Source organism: Oncorhynchus tshawytscha, unplaced genomic scaffold (assembly GCF_018296145.1).
Source record: "Oncorhynchus tshawytscha isolate Ot180627B unplaced genomic scaffold, Otsh_v2.0 Un_scaffold_7589_pilon_pilon, whole genome shotgun sequence".
NCBI classification, from domain to species: domain Eukaryota; kingdom Metazoa; phylum Chordata; class Actinopteri; order Salmoniformes; family Salmonidae; genus Oncorhynchus; species Oncorhynchus tshawytscha.
Window position 1 is genome coordinate 55,540 of NW_024609826.1, and position 23,980 is coordinate 79,519.

A 23,980-nucleotide genomic window follows, 5' to 3' on the forward strand; every position below is an offset into this window, starting at 1 on the left:
TATCCATAAGAATTAATGGTAGTGTGTGACTCTAGGTTGGCAACACATAGATTCTAAGTGATTTCAAAAGGGCTTTCTCCATTCTCATTGTTTTATGTTGTTAATTTCATCTTCAACCAAAAATCATTTTCAGCATTTTTATCAATTTCTGCATTTCCTGTAGTCATTTGATATAATTTCCACACTGCTACATTGGGCTGCACAATCTGGGCAAACAATCTAGGCCTTCTTTTTAACCAAATGTTGCAATTGTGATTTGGCTTGCGATTTAGAGCAAAACACTTGAGTGAATCATTCTATTCATGGAAATAGAATGATTATTCTAATTCAATTTTTTAAATTTTATTTCACCTTTATTTAACCAGTTAGGCCAGTTGAGAACAAGTTCTCATTTACAACTGCGACCTGGCCAAGATAAAGCAAAGCAGTTTGACACAAACAACAACACAGAGTTACACATGGAATAAACAAACATACAGTCAATAATACAATAGAGAAAGTATATATACAGTGTGTGCAAATGAGGTAAGATAAGGGGGGTGAGGCAATAAATAGGCCATAGTGGCAAAAATGTTACAGTATGGCAAATTAAACACTGGGGTGATAGATGTGCAGAAGATGAGTGTGCAAGTAGCAGTACTGGGGTGCAAAGGAGCAAAATAAATCAAATAAAGAACAATATCGTGCGCATGCTACGGGTGGGTGCTGCTATGGTGACCAGTGAGCTGAGATAAGGCGGGGTTTTACCTAGTAATGACTTATAGATGACCTGGAGCCAGTGGGTTTGGCGACAGATATGAAGTGAGGGACAGCCAACGAGAGCATACAGGTCGCAGTGGTGGGTAGTATATGGGGCTTTGGTGACAAAACGGATGGCACTGTGATAGACTACATCCAATTGGCTGAGTAGAGTTTTGGAGGCTATTTTGTAAATGACATCGCCGAAGTCAGGGATCGGTAGGATAGTCAATTTTACTAGGGTATGTTTGGCAGCATGAGTGAAGGATGCTTTGTTGCCGATTCTAGATTTAATTTTGGATTGGAGATGCTTAATGTAAGTCTGGAAGGAGAGTTTACAGTCTAACCAGACACCTAGGTATTTGTAGTTGTCCACATATTCTAGATCAGAACCGTCCAGGGTAGTGATGCTGGACGGGCGGGTAGGTGCGGGCAGCGATCGGTTGAAGAGCATGCATTTAGTGTTACTTGCATTTAAGAGCAGTTGGAGGCCATGGAAGAAGAGTTGTATGGCATTGAAGCTCGTCTGGAGGTTAGTTAACACAGTTTTCAAAGAAGTGCCAGAAGTATACAGAATGGTGTTGTCTGCGTAGAAGTGGATCAGAGAATCACCAGCAGCAAGAGCAACATCATTGATGTATACAGAGAAGAGAGACGGCCCGAGGTCTGAACCCTGTGGCACCCCCGTAGAGACTGCCAGAGGTCCAGAGGTATAGGTAGAATATAATTGTGGGCACTTTTAATACAGTGTTGTTTGACATGACAACGAATGAAAATGCCAGGGAGGAGTTATTGTGACAGGGTAGGAACTAATGTGTTGATAAGTGTTTCCTAGGAGACCTTGTAATATTTGGTTACATTTAATGTGCTACTTCATGTAGCTAAAATATTCATGCTCTGCATATTCCTCTTTGATTTAGAAGATACTGTTGCACAAACAACATGATGATTTAGGTCTAAACCATCACTGGTATTATCAGGATGTACAGCTAATTACGTTTGCTCTGATTCAGTACATTTATTAACTAGCTAGGCAGCTAAAGAGCGATTAGCATTAGAGGCTAATAAAATACAAACTAGCTGTTTGCAGATATAAGAAACACAAACAATAGTGTCATTATAAAACACTAGTGGATTTATAATAAGAAGCAAAGTGAAAACAGCGTCATTGTCATCAACATTGTTGCATGTGCTGCATTGACCATGCAGACTGAACACCTGGTCGAGGAACAACAAATGTGCTCCTTAAGTGAGAACACGTGTCCCCTGGTCGAGGAACAACAAACTCCTTAAGTGACAGGGGGCGGGGCTAGGTCTGTGTGGAAAGCATTGTGGAGAGAGATGACTCAAGTAGCGAAGTAAACTATAAAATGGACGTTACACACTGCGTATCACATTTTAACAAACCAAACATTCAAATACCGTTATAGAAGGTAAAGTAAAAACCCAAGCCGGTCCGTGCATCAATACCGGTACCGTAAAATACGGTATAGCACCCAGTCCTACCTTGAGAAAAGAACTGTATTGGTTTGACTCCTTGACTACCCATTTGAACTGTATTCTGGGTAACCAGACTAATAAATGTTGTTGTGGGTGGCACTTCTAACATCACTCATTGGTCTCATTGTTGAATAGCAGAATTACTGTATATGCAGCAATAATACGATGTTGTTCTGATTTCTGCAAAGTGGAGGTCTTGGGTTACTGTGAAGTGTACACTTGTCAAAGTGCTGGCTTTGACTCCTGTGAAGTGTACACTTGTCAAAGTGCTGGCTTTGACTCCTGTGAAGTGTACACTTGTCAAAGTGCTGGCTTTGACTCCTGTGAAGTGTACACTTGTCAAAGTGCTGGCTTTGACTCCTGTGAAGTGTACACTTGTCAAAGTGCTGGCTTTGACTCCTGTGAAGTGTACACTTGTCAAAGTGCTGGCTTTGACTCCTGTGAAGTGTACACTTATCAAAGTGCTGGCTTTGACTCCTGTGAAGTGTACACTTGTCAAAGTGCTGGCTTTGACTCCTGTGAAGTGTACACTTGTCAAAGTGCTGGCTTTGACTCCTGTGAAGTGTACACTTGTCAAAGTGCTGGCTTTGACTCCTGTGAAGTGTACACTTGTCTCCACTCAGCTTGACTCTTCTGCACCAGATGTTGGCATGAGCTGAACATCTCTTTTGCGTTAGTAAGTTTGCTTTCCATCAGTAATTGTAGCACACACACACACACACACACACACACACACACACACACACACACACACACACACACACACACACACACACACACACACACACACACACACACACACACACACACACACACACACACACACACACACACACACACACACACACACACACACACACACACACACACACACACACACACACACACACACACACAGTAGCTTCTGCCTCTCTCTCTCCCATTTCGTCACACGAGTTGCACTCATCTAGAAAAGCGTTATTGCGATGGTGAAAAGAGCCTTTTGTGAGCAGTGTATTCACCTCTGGAGCATTAAGTTACACTATCTGATGTAGGAGGCGTGTCTGTGAACCCATTCAGACATCCCTGTCTGTAATGTGGCGATGAACAGACAGGATATTGGCATCCTGATGAAGCAGTACAGCCAAAGTGGGAACATTTGTCCTCCAGGTTCCAGTTTCAACGGTTTAAGAAATCATTTAGATGTTTCTGAAGGTTTCTGAGAAGCCCTAGTTTATAAACTAGTTGGTGGGACTATCACTAACTGTTTTGATCTCATGATGGTCAGTTATTTACAGTTATCTAGGGTCATCTGTTACCTGTAGTGGTTCATATGAGCAATTACATTATACTCCACTTAGCCTTTAAAATGACAAACTAATGAAGAGGAGAATTATTGTAGCTGCGGAGCACAGAGAAGGTTGAAATGGTAATGTATGCAGGGTGGCATTTCCCAGCTCCACCGTGTGCCCCCGTGGGTCCTCCATTCTGCACGAGAGTCATATGAGAAAAGGCTAACGTTGATTAGCCTCAGGGAAACTACCTCTAACCCGCAGCCTGCGCTCTGACTACCTGATGTGGAGGTGGGAATGTGAAATAATATTGAATTATATTATGTGATATGAATGAAATCAAACCCAGTGGCCACCAATGGGAGGAGTGAAGAGGAGGAACTGAGGAGAAATGTGGGATACTAATATGGGCTTGGTTGGTTATTTTGTGTGGGTCACGGACCTATGTTGAAGAAGGGAGAGAAAGATGACAGACGTGAGAGAAAAATATATACACACCTCTCGCTCTCACCCTCCCTCTGCATCCGTTCCAGACAGCGTTGGAGCCTGGTTGGTCCCGCTGGGTTTCAGGGAGATACCTCTGGGACAGTCACTTAACATTTTTGGGCCGTCTGAAGTGCTTGCTGTAAATCAGGTCTCTCTTCCTCCTCATATCAATGCTGGCACCATGGCAACACAACAATGAGGCTGAAGTGTTAGCACGGTAGAGTCATTAAGCTTCACCGCACCAGAAGTACTCGGAAAAAGTGTATTTTTAGAGAGCAGCCTTTTAACAGGCTTGTCTGAGAAATGCAATTATCTGAGCTACTGTATGTTTGGATGTTAACACGCGTGGTGGAATAACTTCTCTTGTCAAAGTAGACCCTCCTTTCTTTTCCCATATCTCCTCCTCTCCTCTCCTCTCTCCCTGTCTTCATCTTAGAGACCGTGCTCCTCCTCTCCTCTCTCCCTGTCTTCATCTTAGACACCCTGCTCCTCCTCTCCTCTCTCCCTGTCTTCATCTTAGACACCCTGCTCCTCCTCTCCTCTCCTCTCCCTCTCCTCTCCTCTCCTCTCCTCTCCTCTCCTCTCCTCTCCTCTCCTCTCCTCTCCTCTCCTCTCCCTCTCCTCTCCTCTCCTCTCCTCTCTCACTCTCTTCCCTGTCTTCATCTTAGAGACCCTGCTCCTCCTCTCCTCTCTCCCTGTCTTCATCTTAGAGACCCTCCCTCCTCTCCTCCTCCTCTCCTCTCCTCTCCTCTCCCTCTCTCCTCTCTCTCTCCTCCTCCTCTCCTCTCCTCTCCTCTCCTCTCCTCTCCTCTCCTCTCCTCTCCTCTCCTCTCCTCTCCTCTCTCACTCTCTTCATCTTAGAGACCCTGCTCCTCCTCTCCTCTCTTCCTCTCTTCATCTTAGAGACCCTGCTCTCCTCTCCTCTCCTCTCCTCTCCTCTCCTCTCCTCTCCTCTCCTCTCCTCTCCTCTCCTCTCCTCTCCTCTCCTCTCCTCTCTCCTCTCCTCTCCTCTCCTCTCCTCTCCTCTCCTCTCCCTCTCTTCATCTTAGAGACCCTGCTCCTCCCTCCTCTCTCTCTCTCTCTTCATCTTAGAGACCCTGCACCTCCTCTCCTCTCTCTCTCTCTTCATCTTAGAGACCCTGCTCCTCCTCTCCTCTCTCTCTCTCTCTTCATCTTAGACCCTGCTCCTCCTCTCCTCTCTCTCTCTCTTCATCTTAGACCCTGCTCCTCCTCTCCTCTCTCTCTCTCTTTATCTTAGAGACCCTGCTCTTCCTCTCCTCTCTCTCTCTCTTCATCTTAGACCCTGCTCCTCCTCTCCTCTCTCTCTCTCTTCATCTTAGACCCTGCTCTCTCCTCTCATCTCTCTCCCTCTCTTCATCTTAGAGACCCTGCTCCTCCACTCCTCTCTCCTCTCACACTCTCTTCATCTTAGAGACCCTGCTCCTCCTCTCCCTCTCTTCATCTTAGAGACCCTGCTCCTCCTCTCCCTCTCTTCATCTAAGAGACCCTGCTCCTCCTCTCCTCTCTCTCTCTTCATCTTAGAGACCCTGCTCCTCCTCTCCTCTCTCCCTATCTTCATCTTAGAGACCCTGCTCCTCCTCTCTTACTCTCTCCTCTACACTCTTCCTCTCTCCCTTCTCCTCTCATCTCTCATACTCTCTTCTTAACATCTCTTCCTCTCTCCTCTCCTATCTTCCTCTCTTCCTCTCTTCTCTCATTTCTTCTCCTCTTTTCCTCTCTTCCTAGCTCCTCTCTTCCTCTCTCCTCTCCTCTCTTACTCGTCACTCTTCTCCTCTCTTCCACTCTCCTCTCCTCTCTCCACTCTTCCTCTCCACTTTTCCACTCTTCCTCTCCTCTCCTCTCTCATCTCTCCTCTCATCTCTCCTCTCTCAACCTCTCTTACTCTCCTTCTCTCTTCCTCTCTCTTCTGCTCTCCTTTCTAAATGTTTCCTCTCTCTACTTTTCCACTCTTCCTGTCTCCTCTCTCCTCTCCTCTCTCCACTCTCCACTCTCCTCTCTCCTGTGTCCTCTCTCCTGTCTCCTCTCATCTCTCTTCTCTTCTCTTCCTCTCCTCCTCTCTCCTCTCTTCCTCCCTCCCTTCCTCTCTCCTCTCCACTCTTCCTCTCTCCTCTCTTCTCCTCTCTTCTTCTCTTGTCTCCTCTCCTCTCTCCTCTCTTCCTCCTCTCCTCTCTTCCTCTCCTCACTTATCTCTCCTGCTCTATCCTCTCATCTCTCCTCTCGTCTCTCTCTCCTCCCATCTCTCTTCCTCTCTTCCTCTCTCTTCTCCTCTCCTTTCTACACTTCCCACTCTCTACTTTTCCACTCTTCCTGTCTCCTCTCTCCTCTCCACTCTCCTTTCTCCTCTCTCCTGTCTCCTCTCTCCTGTCTCCTCTCATCTCTCCTCTCATCTCTCCTCTCTTCCTCTCCTCCTCTCTCCTCTCTTCCTCCCTTCCTCCCTTCCTCTCTCCTCTCCACTCTTCCTCTCTCCTCTCTCCTCTCTTCTCCTCTCTTCTCCTCTCTTCTTCTCTCCTCTCCTCTCTTCCTCTCTCCTCTTCACTCCTCCTCTCTTCATCTCTTCCCTCTCCTCCTCTCTCCTCCTCTCCTCTCTTCCTCCTCTTCTCTCTTCCTCTCCTCACTCATCTCTCCTCCTCCCTCCTCCTCTCTCCTCCTCTCCTCCTCTCATCACTCCTCCTCTCTTCATCTCTTCCCTCTCCTCCTCTCTCCTCCTCTCCTCTCTTCCTCCTCTCCTCTCTTCCTCTCCTCACTCATCTCTCCTCCTCTCTCCTCTCATCTCTCCTCCTCTCCTCCTCTCATCTCTCCTCTCCTCTCTTCCTCTCTCCTCTTCATCTTTTCCTCTGTTATCTAATCATGTTCAATCTCCTCTCCTCTCCTTTGGTCTAGAGGATGTAAGTAAAAAGATAGGAGTGCAATATTTTTAATGCTATGTTCCTATACTTTTCATTATTCTACTGGCTTTCAACCCAGAGCCTTTATCCTATTGGTCTCTCTTGTATCTTCTTCCTGACCTGCATAATGGACCTGTTGCTCCAAGGTTCGTTCCCTCCTCTGTGACTCAGCCATGGAGAATATGAATGCAACAGCCTTATAAACTGAGCACCATTAACTTAACCAAACAACTGGAGCAGAATCTGAAAGAAGGTGCACTGTGATCAACCGGATGTTCAACAGACTCACTAGATCTCCCCGTCGGTATGTTGGATGAAGTTCTGATAACAGGTGTTCATCCTGGCACTGTGGAGTCAGGAGGGGATCTGCTCATGTCTATCTACTCTTTCTGTGCAATGTTGCATTCTGGGTAGGTGCCAGAGCTAGAGAATAAGGCAGATGTTGCTATGGTGACCAGGGAACATCTGTCTGGAGCTACTAAATGGGCTGGTGATGTTTTCACAACCTTTTCACCAGCCGGTGAGAGAGAGAGAGCCTGCTCTCAGGGAGAGATGGAGTGCAAAAGTGGCCCCTTTAGAAAATGTGTTTATTTTGTTCAATTAGGTACATTACAAGTTTCCCTTTGTTAAATAAATGGTTTGTTTTCAAAGTCAGTGCAGTTGGACAGGTGTGGTCTGATGTCTAATACGTGGTACATTGGATCAAAGGGATTCATTGAAGGGTTATTCCATGTGAAAATGGGACAAACATGTCCAACAACAACAAAACATTTCCTTTGTATTGTTGGGAGGATCTAGAACACAGAGAGGCCTTTACTCTGCCTTGTGCCACATGCCAGACCTCTAGATTCCCCTCTATAGGTATTGTTGGGAGGATCTAGAACACAGAGAGGCCTTTACTCTGCCTTGTGCCACATGCCAGACCTCTAGATTCCCCTCTATAGGTATTGTTGGGAGGATCTAGAACACAGAGAGGCCTTTACTCTGCCTTGTGCCACATGCCAGACCTCTAGATTCCCCTCTATAGGTATTGTTGGGAGGATCTAGAACACAGCCACTTTAATCATGGGAATTGATGGGAAATTATAAATATAGAGGCCTTTACTCTGCCTTGTGCCACATGCCAGACCTCTAGATTCCCCTCTATAGGTATTGTTGGGAGGATCTAGAACACAGAGAGGCCTTTACTCTGCCTTGTGCCACATGCCAGACCTCTAGATTCCCCTCTATAGGTATTGTTGGGAGGATCTAGAACACAGAGAGGCCTTTACTCTGCCTTGTGCCACATGCCAGACCTCTAGATTCCCCTCTATAGGTATTGTTGGGAGGATCTAGAACACAGAGAGGCCTTTACTCTGCCTTGTGCCACATGCCAGACCTCTGTGTATAAGACAGTAGTTTTTTTGGGAGGATAGAACACAGATTAGGCCTTTACTCTGCCTTTGCCACATTAACATCCAGACCTCAGGATCTAGAACACAGAGAGGCCTTTACTCTGCCTTGTGCCACATGCCAGACCTCTAGATTCCCCTCTATAGGTATTGTTGGGAGGATCTAGAACACAGAGAGGCCTTTACTCTGCCTTGTGCCACATGCCAGACCTCTAGATTCCCCTCTATAGGTATTGTTGGGAGGATCTAGAACACAGAGAGGCCTTTACTCTGCCTTGTGCCACATGCCAGACCTCTAGATTCCCCTCTATAGGTATTGTTGGGAGGATCTAGAACACAGAGAGGCCTTTACTCTAGCCTTGTGCCACATGCCAGACCTCTAGATTCCCCTCTATAGGAGACACATGGCTATTACAAGAGGCTACCTGCACCCTGACACAAGCTGGCACATGAAAAGGGCACAGGACAAAGCAGATAAATGACAGACGACTATTTGGTGTTGCCATTGTATTCCACCATCAGGGACCACATGATTTGAGACATAACACAATGAATCTTGAAAACAGAGCAAGGGACCCAATGTTGGCAGAAATAATTTATAGTACGAACACAGCATTGATCCCTTATGATATACAACTGAAAGGGAAACACAATTGAGTGACACATTCTTTGAAATGACCATCATGAATCCAGTAAAATGCTGACTTCAGTTCAGTCTGACACCCAAAAACAGACTGATACCAACACAGCTACCATTTTGGACACATGAACCCAGATCAATGTAAACTGAGCAGCACCAGAGGGATTCCTTGTCTGGGGGTTTCACAGAACAGACAAATGTGGTTGATTCAATTCAAGTGCATTTCTCACTGAGTAGCAGCTTGCTCTCTGTCTGTTCTTCTACTATAGATCCTTCTATTGTTCTCTGTCTTACTGCCTGTTAGATCCTTCTATTGTCCTCTGTCTTACTGCCTGTTAGATCCTTCTATTGTCCTCTGTCTTACTGCCTGTTAGATCCTTCTATTGTCCTCTGTCTTACTGCCTGTTAGATCCTTCTATTGTCCTCTGTCTTACTGCCTGTTAGATCCTTCTATTGTCCTCTGTCTTACTGTCTGTTAGATCCTTCTATTGTCCTCTGTCTTACTGCCTGTTAGATCCTTCTATTGTCCTCTGTCTTACTGCCTGTTAGATCCTTCTATTGTTCTCTGTCTTACTGCCTGTTAGATCCTTCTATTGTCCTCTGTCTTACTGCCTGTTAGATCCTTCTATTGTTCTCTGTCTTACTGCCTGTTAGATCCTTCTATTGTCCTCTGTCTTACTGCCTGTTAGATCCTTCTATTGTCCTCTGTCTTACTGCCTGTTAGATCCTTCTATTGTCCTCTGTCTTACTGCCTGTTAGATCCTTCTATTGTCCTCTGTCTTACTGCCTGTTAGATCCTTCTATTGTTCTCTGTCTTACTGCCTGTTAGATCCTTCTATTGTCCTCTGTCCTCTGTCTTACTGCCTGTTAGATCCTTCTATTGTCCTCTGTCTTACTACCTGTTAGATCCTTCTATTGTCCTCTGTCTTACTGCCTGTTAGATCCTTCTATTGTCTCTGTCTTACTGCCTGTTAGATCCTTCTATTGTCCTCTGTCTTACTGCCTGTTAGATCCTTCTATTGTCCTCTGTCTTACTGTCCTTCTATTGTTCTCTGTCTTACTGCCTGTTAGATCCTTCTATTGTCCTCTGTCTTACTGCCTGTTAGATCCTTCTATTGTTCTCTGTCTTACTGCCTGTTAGATCCTTCTATTGTCCTCTGTCTTACTGCCTGTTAGATCCTTCTATTGTTCTCTGTCTTACTGCCTGTTAGATCCTTCTATTGTCCTCTGTCTTACTGCCTGTTAGATCCTTCTATTGTTCTCTGTCTTACTGCCTGTTAGATCCTTCTATTGTCCTCTGTCTTACTGCCTGTTAGATCCTTCTATTGTCCTCTGTCTTACTGCCTGTTAGATCCTTCTATTGTCCTCTGTCTTACTGCCTGTTAGATCCTTCTATTGTCCTCTGTCTTACTGCCTGTTAGATCCTTCTATTGTCCTCTGTCTTACTGCCTGTTAGATCCTTCTATTGTTCTCTGTCTTACTGCCTGTTAGATCCTTCTATTGTCCTCTGTCTTACTGCCTGTTAGATCCTTCTATTGTCCTCTGTCTTACTGCCTGTTAGATCCTTCTATTGTCCTCTGTCTTACTGCCTGTTAGATCCTTCTATTGTCCTCTGTCTTACTGCCTGTTAGATCCTTCTATTGTCCTCTGTCTTACTGCCTGTTAGATCCTTCTATTGTCCTCTGTCTTACTGCCTGTTAGATCCTTCTATTGTTCTCTGTCTTACTGCCTGTTAGATCCTTCTATTGTCCTCTGTCTTACTGCCTGTTAGATCCTTCTATTGTCCTCTGTCTTACTGCCTGTTAGATCCTTCTATTGTCCTCTGCCTGTTACTGCCTTATCCTTCTATTGTCCTCTGTCTTACTGCCTGTTAGTCCTTCTATTGTTCTCTGTCTTACTGCCTGTTAGGTCCTTCTATTGTCCTCTGTCTTACTGCCTGTTAGATCCTTCTATTGTTCTCTGTCTTACTGCCTGTTAGATCCTTCTATTGTCCTCTGTCTTACTGTCTGTTAGATCCTTCTATTGTCCTCTGTCTTACTGCCTGTTAGATCATTCTATTGTTCTCTGTCTTACTGCCTGTTAGATCCTTCTATTGCTCTCTGTCTTACTGCCTGTTAGGTCCTTCTATTGTCCTCTGTCTTACTGCCTGTTAGATCCTTCTATTGCTCTCTGTCTTACTTCCTGTTAGATCCTTCTATTGTTCTCTGTCTTACTGCTTGTTAGATCCTTCTATTGTCCTCTGTCTTACTGCCTGTTAGATCCTTCTATTGTCCTCTGTCTTACTGCCTGTTAGGTCCTTCTATTGTCCTCTGTCTTACTGCCTGTTAGATCCTTCTATTGTTCTCTGTCTTACTGCCTGTTAGATCCTTCTATTGTCCTCTGTCTTACTGCCTGTTAGATCCTTCTATTGTCCTCTGTCTTACTGCCTGTTAGGTCCTTCTATTGTCCTCTGTCTTACTGCCTGTTAGATCCTTCTATTGTTCTCTGTCTTACTGCCTGTTAGATCTTCTATTGTCCTCTGTCTTACTGCCTGTTGTCTCTGTCTTACTGCCTGTTAGGTCCTTCTATTGTCCTGTCTTACTGCCTGTTAGGTCTTCTATTGTTCTCTGTCTTACTGCCTGTTAGATCCTTCTATTGTCCTCTGTCTTACTGCCTGTTAGGTCCTTCTATTGTCCTCTGTCTTACTGCCTGTTGTCCTTCTATTGTTCTCTGTCTTACTGCCTGTTAGATCCTTCTATTGTCCTCTGTCTTACTGCCTGTTAGATCCTTCTATTGTCCTCTGTCTTACTGCCTGTTGTCCTTCTATTGTTCTCTGTCTTACTGCCTGTTAGATCCTTCTATTGTTCTCTGTCTTATCCTTCTATTGTCTCTGTCTTACTGCCTGATCCTTCTATTGTTCTCTGTCTTACTGCCTGTTAGATCCTTCTATTGCTCCTCTGTCTTACTGCCTGTTAGATCCTTCTATTGTTCTCTGTCTTACTGCCTGTTAGATCCTTCTATTGCTCTCTGTCTTACTTCCTGTTAGATCCTTCTATTGTTCTCTGTCTTACTGCTTGTTAGATCCTTCTATTGTCCTCTGTCTTACTGCCTGTTAGATCCTTCTATTGTTCTCTGTCTTACTGCCTGTTAGATCCTTCTATTGTCCTCTGTCTTACTTCCTGTTAGATCCTTCTATTGTTCTCTGTCTTACTGCTTGTTAGATCCTTCTATTGTCCTCTGTCTTACTGCCTGTTAGGTCCTTCTATTGTTCTCTGTCTTACTGTCTGTTAGGTCCTTCTACTGTTCTCTGTCTTACTGCCTGTTAGGTCTGTTAGTCTGTGACTAGATCTCAATACTTCTACTTAACAGCCAGATGGCACTGCCAAGAAATACCTCTCAGGAGCCAATTAAAGCATGCCTGAAGCTAAATTGCTGAACCAAAAAAAATGCAACATTACAATATCAATAGATATCATTATTTCTGCATTGTGTCCCTCTCCCCCCAGACTAACACTATCAGAATATACCAGTGGCAGTCGGTGCCATTTAAGATGAGGGAGGACAATATATGTGTTTATTAGCATGGCCTTATTTCTATTGTAGCATATTGGATTTTATTTTAACTAAGCAAGTCAGTAAAGAATAAATTCTTATTTTCAATGACAGCCCAGGAACAGTGGGTAAATGCCTTGTTCAGGCAGAATAGCATATTTTTTACCTTGTCAGCTCTGGGATTTGATCTTGCAACCTTTCAGTTACAAGTCCAGCCCTGTAACCACTTGGCTACCTGCTGCCTGTCATTCACATTCCATTTACCTAGCTTTAATGTAACAGCGATAGGGTTTAGGCTTTACTCATCATGAGGTTGCTACAACCTAGCCTATGAATTGAAGTTTTCAAGTGCAAAGGTTGCAAGAAATGTGAGTAATTGGATGACAGACAGAGACACATTAAATACCTCCTTGCACACTCTTGCCTTCATCTAGCGGATCTAGGGTGTTGTAATTAGTCCAACAGTTGCAAACAACAGTTTCCTTTGGACAGATTCAAGTATGTTTATCCCCATTTTGTTCCGTTTAATATATTTTTTCAACAGAATTAATATACCACTGATCGGACGCAAATGTAACCGGTGCTATACTGCACCGATGTAACTCTGCGTTGTGTGTGGTTGATAGAGACTATAAACGTGGACTTTGGAGATCAGGTTGTTTTAATCAAGCAGAACTGACTCTCTGCATCTGCATCCAAAAGGAAATAAAACATTTGTAGAGCACATCTGTTCTGAGAATCGTCGCCTCTTTCTACAACAGATGCACAATAGGAGGGACTGGGATCATTCGAGGAGCTAGCCATCGTTCACACATACAATAGCCTGCTAATACCTTAGCTAGCTATTAACCACATGTTGAATTCAGAATGTTGATATCATCCTAAAAAGTACAATTACAAGTGCATCTTAACAATACCATCCACTTATGAGTAACCTCTAAATATACATCATTATTCATGAACAAAACACTGTGTATGACTTTGTACTTAAAAGAATCTAACTTTTCTGAAGACAGAAAAAGCGTGCCTACCTCTCTCAGTGCATCAAAATGATTTGAGCACGAGCACGCAGGGCAAAACGTAAGTACACACTCCCCTTCTCCCAGGATGCAGGCATGCATAACACATCAACACAACATATTGATATATGAACCTGGTGAAATTCACATAGTACTTTAACAACTGTTACACAAACACATTTCACTCCCATATTTATTTATTTGACCTTTATTTAACTAGGCAAGTCAGTTAAGAACAAATTCTTATTTTCAATGACAGCCTAGGAACAGTGGGTTAACTGCCTTGTTCTGGGGAAGAACAACAGATGTTTTACCTTGTCAGCTCTGGGATTTGATCTTGCAACCTCTCAGTTTCTAGTCCAACACTCTAACCACTAGGCTACCTGCCTCCCCATATACAAACAGCATGATCATTTTGATCGTTGGATAATTCCTTCTCACATCTACGCTCTCTCCTTCTCTCACATTTCCCTTTGCTTGTGGACTTCAGTGCACAACACATGAGCTTTCTGTGACTAGGCAAAAAAAAACATTCCAAGCTAAACCTTCATATCATAACTGCTACACACAGCCTACATCGTTATCACCTATTTAGCTAATGTCAAGTCTTTAGAAAACGAACGCATTAGTAAACCTGCTACAATCATGCTGTACAGTGTAGCAAGCAGTTTAGCAGTTACACCGGGCAAACCCCGGTGGAAATAAATAAATTAAACCTAAAAAGCTTACCTTGACTTGGAAGAGTTCCAGTATTGGATAGCATAGCCAGCTAGCTAACATAGCATCCCTCTCTGTTTGAGCCAGGTGACCGGAAACATGACCGAATACAAACAGTGTAGCTATTCCCTCCGCAAGGCAATCAAACAAGCTAAGCGTCAGTATAGAGACAAAGTAGAGTCGCAATTCAACGGTTCAGACACAAGAGGTATGTGGCAGGGTCTACAGTCAATCACGGATTACAAAAAGAAAACCAGCCCCGTCACGGACCAGGATGTCTTGCTCCCAGGCAGACTAAATAACTTTTTTTGCCCGCTTTGAGGACAATACAGTGCCACTGACACGGCCCGCAACTAAAACATGCGGACTCTCCTTCACTGCAGCCGACTTGAGTAAAACATTTAAACGTGTTAACCCTCGCAAGGCTGCAGGCCCAGACGGCATCCCCAGCCGCGCTCTCAGAGCATGCGCAGACCAGCTGGCTGGTGTGTTTACGGACACATTCAATCAATCCTTATCCCAGTCTGCTGTTCCCACATCCTTCAAGAGGGCCACCATTGTTCCTGTTCCCAAGAAAGCTAAGGTAACTGAGCTAAACGACTACCGCCCCGTAGCACTCACTTCCGTCATCATGAAGTGCTTTGACAGACTAGTCAAGGACCATATCACCTGATGTAACGGATGTGAAATGGCTAGCTAGTTAGCGGTGGTGCGCGCTAAATAGCTTTTCAATCGGTGACGTCACTTGCTCTGAGACCTTGAAGTAGTGGTTCCCCTTGCTCTGCAAGGGCTGCGGCTTTTGTGGAGCGATGGGTACCGATGCTTTGTGGGTGACTGTTGTTGATGTGTGCAGAGGGTCCCTGGTTCACACCCGGGTATGGGTGAGGGGACGGTCTAAAGTTATACTGTTACACTGACACCCTAAACCCACTCCAATTTGCCCCGCCCTGTGCAACTGGGTACTGGACTTCCTGACGGGCCGCCCCCAGGTGGTGAGGGTAGGTAACAACATCTCCACCCCGCTGATCCTCAACACTGGGGCCCCACAAGGGTGCGTTCTGAGCCCTCTCCTGTACTCCCTGTTCGGCCACGACTGCGTGGCCATGCACGCATCCAACTCAATCATCAAGTTTGCGGATGACACTACAGTGGTAGGCTTGATTACCAACCATGACGAGACAGCCTACAGAGAGGAGGTGAGGGTCCTCGGAGTGTGGTGTCAGGAAAATAACCTCACACTCAACGTCAACAAAACAAAGGAGATGATTGTGGCTTTCAGGAAACAGCAGAGATGGGACAGTAGTGGAGAGGGTAGTAAGTTTTAAGTTCCTCGGCGTACACATCACAGACAAACTGAATTGGTCCACCCACACAGACAGCATCGTGAAGAAGGCGCAGCATCGCCTCTTCAACCTCAGGAGGCTGAAGAAATTTGGCTTGTCACCAAAAAGTCTCACAAACTTCGATGAAGAAGGCTGCACAGTACTGTCTTTTATCGATGGCGGTTATGATATCGTTTAGTACCTTGAGCGTAGCTGAGGTGCACCCATGACCAGCTCGGAAACCAGATTGAATAGTGGAGAAGGTACGGTGGGATTCGAAATGGTCGGTGATCTGTTTATTAACTTGACTTTCGAAGATTTTAGAAAGGCAGGGCAGGATGGATATACAGTGGGGAGAACAAGTATTTGATTCACTGCCGATTTTGCAGGTTTTCCTACTTACAAAGCATGTAGATGTCTGTCATGTTTATCATAGGTACACTTCAACTGTGAGAGACGGAATCTAAAACAAAATCCAGAAAATCACATTGTATGCTTTTTAAGTAATTAATTTGCATTTTATTGCATGACATAAGTATTTGATCACCTACCAACCAGTAAGAATTCCGGGTCCGTAGGTTTTGTTTTGGAGTAAATGTATACAGAGGAGGGGGAAGCAAGCTGTCCTCCGTCTACACCATGGTGCTACCCTACAGAGTGCTGTTGAGGCTACTGTAGACCTTCATTGCAAACAGTGTATTTTAATTAATTATTTGGTATTTTAATTAAATATTTAGTTTTATCTTAAAGTGATAACTTTTTAGATGTTTCACTATTTTATTTATTTCTGAAACCCACTGGGCACACAATCATTCTCTCCCTCTCCCTCCCTCCCTCCCTCCCTTCCCTCCCTCCCTCCCTCCCTCCCTCCCTCCCTCCCTCCCTCCCTCCCTCCCTCCCTCCCTCCCTCCCTCCCCCTCCCTCCCTCCCTCCCTCCCTCCCCCTCCCTCCCTCCCTCCCTCCCTCCCTCCCTCCCTCCCTCCCTCCCTCTCTCTCTCCCTCCTCCTCTCTCTCTCCCTCTCCTCCCTCTCTCTCTCTCTCTCTCTCTCTCTCTCTCTCTCTCTCTCTCTCTCTCTCTCTCTCTCTCTCTCTCTGCAGGTTGACAGGACAGAGGTGATCCGTAGCTCTATAAGCCCCACCTTTTCTAAAGTCTTCACCGTGGACTTCTACTTTGAGGAAGTACAGCGGCTACGTTACGAGCTCTATGACATCAGCAGCAATCACAACGGCATCAAGGAGGCTGACTTTCTGGGGGCCATGGAGTGCACACTGGGACAGGTGTGTTCTCACGGCAACGCCACACTAACTCCGACACGCTATCTCTGACACAAAGCTAAGTGCTAAGTGCTAATGCTGGACCGAGCTGAACTTAGATACCATTAAAAGCAGTTAGCAGAGGCTTTTTACTCAAGAAAGACAACACCTACCTCTCACCCTCCCTCTCTGCACGGGTCATTTCCTGTAACGTAAAAAAAACAAGCAAGTTAAGTGGTTTAGTGGCAGTTGGTCGGGCAGTGTAGCGTGTTTTTAAATCAACGCTTTTCACCGGCAAAAGGGAGCTCTCTCTGTGTAATGTTTGCATACAGTCCGTCTCCAGTACAATGACATGCCACGTGCAAATAGCGATAAGGCACGTAATGAAATAATCCCCCAGACTTTCATTAAGAGTGTTTTGCTACATGCAGCTGTCGGCTGAAACAGTTGGCGTCCGGTACGCCAGCAGGCCTGGAATGTTTGAGCCTTCTGAGCCTCTCTCTGGTATTATTGTGTGTCTATGCCAACATTAAATGATTCTTCCCCACCACTGCTGACACAAGGTTCATAGGCCCTGCTATCTTCATCTAGTTGTACTGAGGAATTCTCCAGAAACTAATTTCATGTGTTATGAACTCCAGTATTTATTTTGAGTTTGATCCAAGTTTCAAAGTACCACTCTCTGCCTCCCTCTCTCCCCCTTCTCTCTCTCTCTCTCTCTCTCTCTCTGTCTTTTCCCTCTAACTTCTGGGAGATGTTCATATGGATGAGCTGTTCATTTTGTTCCACTCTGTTGTGTCTCCAAGGAGACGGTGGGACTGTGGGTACATCTCAATGCAAATAAGAGGCATCATTTAGAAACACCATATATTGTGAATAGGATTCGCCACGGGGTTTTACTGTATTTCTACAGTTTTACTTCATATTTTATTCTCAAAATCATCCAATAGACCTACTGTACCATGCAAATATTCCAGCATTGAGAATTTACTGAGAGGGCTTTGAACCTTTACAAAGACTCTCACATTGCATCTTACTTGCATAATGTGGAAAGCCTCACAGCATCCAATTATTTTATGGCATCTTTCCAGCATGTGTTTACGGCAAAACTTCTCGTCAGAACTCCCCAACCTCACCCTATACAACCACACTCTCTTTTACTTCAGACATTTGTGCAAAACTCTTTTGACTGCCGGTGATTCCCTCGTCCCAGTTCCCCCCTTCTGGTTCTCCTGAGTTGCTGTGTTGTTGATGTGAGGCACCGAGTCAGGGGAGTCTCACCTCTTATCTCTCTCCAAACAGATTGTGTCCCAGAGGAAGCTCACCAAACCACTGCTCAAACAGGGCAGCACAGTGAGCAAGTCCTTCATCATGGTAAGGCCCCTGTCTGTCACCTAGTTCCCTCTCTCTCTCTAGCTTTCTTTCTGTCTGTCTGTCTGTCTGTCTGTCTGTCTGTCTGTCTGTCTGTCTGTCTGTCTGTCTGTCTGTCTGTCTGTCTGTCTGTCTGTCTGTCTGTCTGTCTGTCTGTCTGTCTGTCTGTCTGTCTGTCTGTCTGTCTGTCTGTCTGTCTGTCTGTCTGTCTGTCTGTCTGTCTGTCTGTCTGTCTGTCTGTCTGTCTGTCTGTCTGTCTGTCTGTCTGTCTGTCTGTCTAAAGCACAGCAAAGGTAACTAAACTTAATGACTATCACCCCATAGCACTCAACTCTGTCATCACGAATTGCTTTGAGAGACTAGTCAAGGATCATTTCACCTCTACCTAAGCCTACCACCCTAGAGCTATTTCAATTTGCTTACTGCCCCAATAGATCCACAGTCGATGCAATCGCCATCACTCTGCACACTGCCCTATCCAATCTGGACAAGAGGAATACCTGTGTAAGAATGCTGTTTATTGACTACAGCTCAGCATTCAACACCATAGTGCCCTCCAAGCTCGTCATTAAGCTTGAGGCCCTGGTCTGAACCCCGTCCTGTGCAGCTGGGTCCTGAACTTCCTGACGGGCCGCCCCCAGGTGGTAAAGGTAGGAAACATCACCTCCACTCCGCTGATCCTCAACAAGGGTGAGTGCGTGCTCAGCCCCCTCCTGTACTCCCTGTTCACCCATGACTGCATGGCCAAGAACGCATCCAACTCAATCATCAAATTTGTAGACAACACAACACTAGTCGGCTTACTTACCAACGATGATGAGACAGTCTACAGGGAGGAGGTGTGGACTATGGGAGTGTGGTGCCTGGAAAACAACCTCTCACTAAACATCAACAAAACAAAGGAGATGATCATGGACTTCAGGAAACAGCAGAGGGTGCACCCCCCCTATCTAGATCGAAGGGACAGCAGTGGAGAATGTGGAAAGCTTCAAGTTCCTTGGCGTACACATCACTGACAAACTGAAATGGACCACCCACACAGACAGTGTGGTGAAGAAGGCGCAACAGCGCCTTTTACAGATGCACAATTGAAAGCATCCAGTTGGGCTGTATCAATGCTTGGTATGGCAACTGCACCGCCCGCAACCGCAAGGCTCTCCAGAGGGTGGTGCGGTCTGCCCAACGCATCACCGGGGGCAAACTACCCACCCTCCAGGACACCTACGGCACCCGATGTCACAGGAAGGCCAAAAAGATCATCAAGGACATCAACCACCCGAGCCACTGCCTGTTCACCCCGTTATCATCCAGAAGGCGAGGTCAGTACAGGTGCATCAAAGCAGGGACCGAGAGACTGAAAAACAGCTTCTATCTCAAGGCTATCAGACTGTTAAATAGCCATCACTAGCACATTAGAGGCTGCTGCCTATAGTTATAGACTAGAAATCACTGGCCACTTTAAGGAATGGAACACTAACAATGTTTACATATCTGGCATTACTCATCTCATTTGTATATACTGTATATACTGTATTCTATACTATTCTACGGCATCTCATTCACTTAATAATGGTCACATTTTAACTTGCATTACTCATCTCATTTGTATATACTGTATTCTATACTATTCTACAGCAGGGTAGCCTAGTGGTTAGAGCGTTGGACTAGTAACCGGAAGGTTGCAAGTTCAAATCCCCGACCTGACAAGGTACAAATCTGTCGTTCTGCCCCTGAACAGGCAGTTAACCCACTGTTCCTAGGCATTGAAAATAAGAATTCTTAACTGACTTAAATAAAGGTCAAATAAATAAAATCTCATTCACTTAATAATGTTTACATTTGAACTTGCATTATTCATCTCATATGTATATACTCCATTCTTTACTATTCTACTGGATCTTAGTCCGTTCCGCTCTGACATCGCTCGTCTGTACGTATATAGTCTTAATTCATTCCATTTGTGTGTTGGGTATATGTTGTGTAATTTGTTATATATTACTTGTTAGATATTACTGCACTATCGGAGCTAGAAGCACAAGCATTTCGCTACACCCGCAATAACATCTGCTAATCAGGTGTCTGTGACCAATACAATTTGATTTGATTTGAGAAGACTACCACCTAATCTAAATTCAAAAGTGACCAGGCAAACTTTAATTCAGATACGGGAGTTATTTTTGACACTTTCTGAGTTTGGTGTAGAGTAGCATCTGAACTTAACAAATAGATATGCATGCATGTGTCTGTTTGAGATGAACATACATATTGTTGTTTCTGAAGCACATTGCCTGTTTGCTTATGCATGGAAAATAACCTATTTTAACAAAGGCATCAAGGCATTCTTAATAGTGTAAATCATATTTTATTGGGCCACACGCACGCACACACGCACGCACACACACACACACACACACACACACACACACACACACACACACACACACACACACACACACACACACACACACACACACAATAGTACTATATAAAGAGAGAACTAAATAGAGCGGTATCTCAAGGTCATTATGAAAAACGAGCTCCCAGCAGAAAGAAAGTGTCAATAGGACTTATATTAGACCAGATGAGGAGTGGTTCCACAGTATTTCATATCTAAACAGTTGACAAATACATATGAATCTGGAGGCAGATACAGAACAAAGTATGAAAGACAATATGCCTATCATGCGTTTTACTACAATGATTACAAGTTCACTATTTCATTCATAAACATACCTTTTTTCTGGTTTCTGGTTATAACCAGGGTGTGTGTGAATATTAGAACCAGGTGTTTGTGAATATTAGAACCAGGTGTGTGTGAATATTAGAACCAGGTGTGTGTGAATATTAGATCCAGGTGTTTGTGAATATTAGATCCAGGTGTTTGTGAATATTAGAACCAGGTGTTTGTGAATATTAGTACCAGGTGTGTGTGAATATTAGAACCAGGTGTGTGTGAATATTAGAACCAGGTGTTTGTGAATATTAGATCCAGGTGTGTGTGAATATTAGAACCAGGTGTGTGTGAATATTAGATCCAGGTGTGTGTGAATATTAGAACCAGGTGTTTGTGAATATTAGTACAGGTGTTTGTGAATATTAGATCCAGGTGTGTGTGAATATTAGTACCAGGTGTTTGTGAATATTAGTACCAGGTGTGTGTGAATATTAGATCCAGGTGTGTGTAAATATTAGAACCAGGTGTGTGAATATTAGAACCAGGTGTGTGTGAATATTAGTACCAGGTGTTTGTGAATATTAGATCTAGGTGTTTGTGAATATTAGATCTAGGTGTGTGTGAATATTAGATCCAGGTGTGTGAATATTAGAACCAGGTGTGTGTGAATATTAGTACCAGGTGTTTGTGAATATTAGATCTAGGTGTGTGTGAATATTAGAACCAGGTGTGTGTGAATATTAGTACCAGGTGTGTGTGAATATTAGATCAGGTAGTGTGAATATTGTGTGTGAATATTAGAACCAGGTGTGTGTGAATATTAGTACCAGGTGTTTGTGAATATTAGATCTAGGTGTTTGTGAATATTAGATCTAGGTGTGTGTGAATATTAGATCCAGGTGTGTGAATATTAGAACCAGGTGTGTGTGAATATTAGTACCAGGTGTTTGTGAATATTAGATCTAGGTGTGTGTGAATATTAGAACCAGGTGTGTGTGAATATTAGTACCAGGTGTGTGTGAATATTAGATCTAGGTGTGTGTGAATATTAGAACCAGGTGTGTGTGAATATTAGTACCAGGTGTTTGTGAATATTAGATCTAGGTGTTTGTGAATATTAGATCTAGGTGTGTGTGAATATTAGATCCAGGTGTGTGTGAATATTAGAACCAGGTGTGTGAATATTAGAACCAGGTGTGTGTGAATATTAGTACCAGGTGTTTGTGAATATTAGATCTAGGTGTGTGTGAATATTAGAACCAGGTGTGTGTGAATATTAGTACCAGGTGTGTGTGAATATTAGATCTAGGTGTGTGTGAATATTAGAACCAGGTGTGTGTGAATATTAGAACCAGGTGTGTGAATATTAGAACCAGGTGTGTGAATATTAGAACCAGTTGTGTGTGAATATTAGATCCAGTTGTGTGTGAATATTAGATCCAGGTGTGTGAATATTAGAACCAGGTGTGTGTGAATATTAGAACCAGGTGTGTGAATATTAGAACCAGGTGTTTGAATATTAGATCCAGTTGTGTGTGAATATTAGATCCAGTTGTGTGTGAATATTAGAACCAGGTGTGTGAATATTAGAACCAGGTGTGTGTGAATATTAGAACCAGGTATGTGTGAATATTAGAACCAGGTATGTGAATATTAGAACCAGTTGTGTGTGAATATTAGATCCAGGTGTGTGTTATGTACCTGCAGGTCACCGCCGAGGAGCTGACAGGGAATGATGATTATGTGGAACTTTCTTTCAGTGCCAGGAAACTTGACGACAAGGTAAGGTTGCAACGCTACAGAACATGTTTAATTTGTGCTCGGTAATTGATTATGAATGCATTACATTATTGTATATCCTCTCCATTAACCATGGCATCAACTGGTCTCAGAACAGTGATTATACACATAGAGCTATGCTTCATTGGGAAAATCCCATCAGAAGAATAATTACAACAGAAACACATTAGATACAGAGAACCAATCCCTCCTCAATGAGGATCTATGATCCACCCAACTCCCCATCTCAGTCTCTCCTGCTGTGTTTGTGGTTCTGGCTCACACAGATGGGGAGATAAGAAAGGAGAGAGAGAGCAGAGGTGTGTGTGGTGTGTTTGTGGTTAAGTACAAGAGATGTTTTTAAGTCTCCTGGTGTCTTTCTCAGCCCCAGTGTATCTCTAATCACAGTCTAATTTAAATGAGTTAATCTCCACTAAATGGAAGATGTGTGTGTGTGTGTGTGTGTGTGTGTGTGTGTGTGTGTGTGTGTGTGTGTGTGTGTGTGTGTGTGTGTGTGTGTGTCCGCCTTCAACTGAAATAAGTTTTCCCTCACCACAGGTGCTATAGTACATTATTCCAGCACTAAAATGCAAATAAGCATTGCATCTGCAGGGAGAAATGCAATCAATCAAAGCGATGTGCTCTTAACTTTCCTATCAGTATCCTATCAGTAAGAATCGTGTTTATAAATGATTGATTTCGTGTTTTTGGAACTGCAGATTTATTCTGATCAGCAGGTGTTTTGAGAGAATTTTTCTCCTGGAGCATCCAGTCAAGTTGATTGTAGTACTAGGATCAGACATCAGGTGTGCTTAACCAGACCAGGATATATCATGACCATTGCTGGCCCCAATTCAAATCAAATCAAAGTGTATTTGTCACGTGTGCCGAATACAACAGGTACAACAACCTTACAGTGAATACAACAACCTTACAGTGAAATGCTTACTTCCAAGCACTAACCAACAGTGCAATTTTTAAGTAAAAAATAGGTATTAGGTAAACAATAGATCGGTAAAGAAATAAAAAAACAGTAAAATGACAGTGAAAATAACAGTAGCGAGGCTGTATACAGGGGTACAGAGTCTATGTGTGGGGGCACCGGATAGTCGGGCTAATTAAGGTAATATGTACATGTAGGTATAGTTAAAGTGACTATGCATAGATGATAAACAGAGAGTAGCAACAGCGTAAAAAGAGGGGTTGGGGGAGGGGACACACAATGCAGATGGTCTGGGTAGCCATTTGATTACCGGTTCAGGAGTCTTATGGCTTGGGGGTGAAAGCTGTTTAGAAGCCTCTTGCACCAAGACTTGGCGCTCCGGTACCATTTGCCATGTGGTAGAAGAGAGAGCAGTCTATGACTGGGGTGGCTGGGGTC

The 23,980-nt window shown here is 44.1% G+C and overlaps 1 protein-coding gene across 3 annotated transcripts in view; it reads left to right on the forward strand.

Moving 5' to 3' along the window:
* Positions 1-23,980, forward strand: part of LOC112221279 (copine-4) — a 73,320-nt gene that overhangs the window by 15,695 nt on the left and 33,645 nt on the right. For all 3 annotated transcript variants that reach the window (XM_042319148.1, XM_042319149.1, XM_042319150.1), the window contains exons 2-4: positions 16,620-16,799; positions 18,078-18,149; positions 22,528-22,602. In XM_042319148.1, coding sequence (XP_042175082.1) covers positions 16,620-16,799; positions 18,078-18,149; positions 22,528-22,602 — 327 coding nt within the window. The remainder of the gene's footprint in view (positions 1-16,619; positions 16,800-18,077; positions 18,150-22,527; positions 22,603-23,980) is intronic.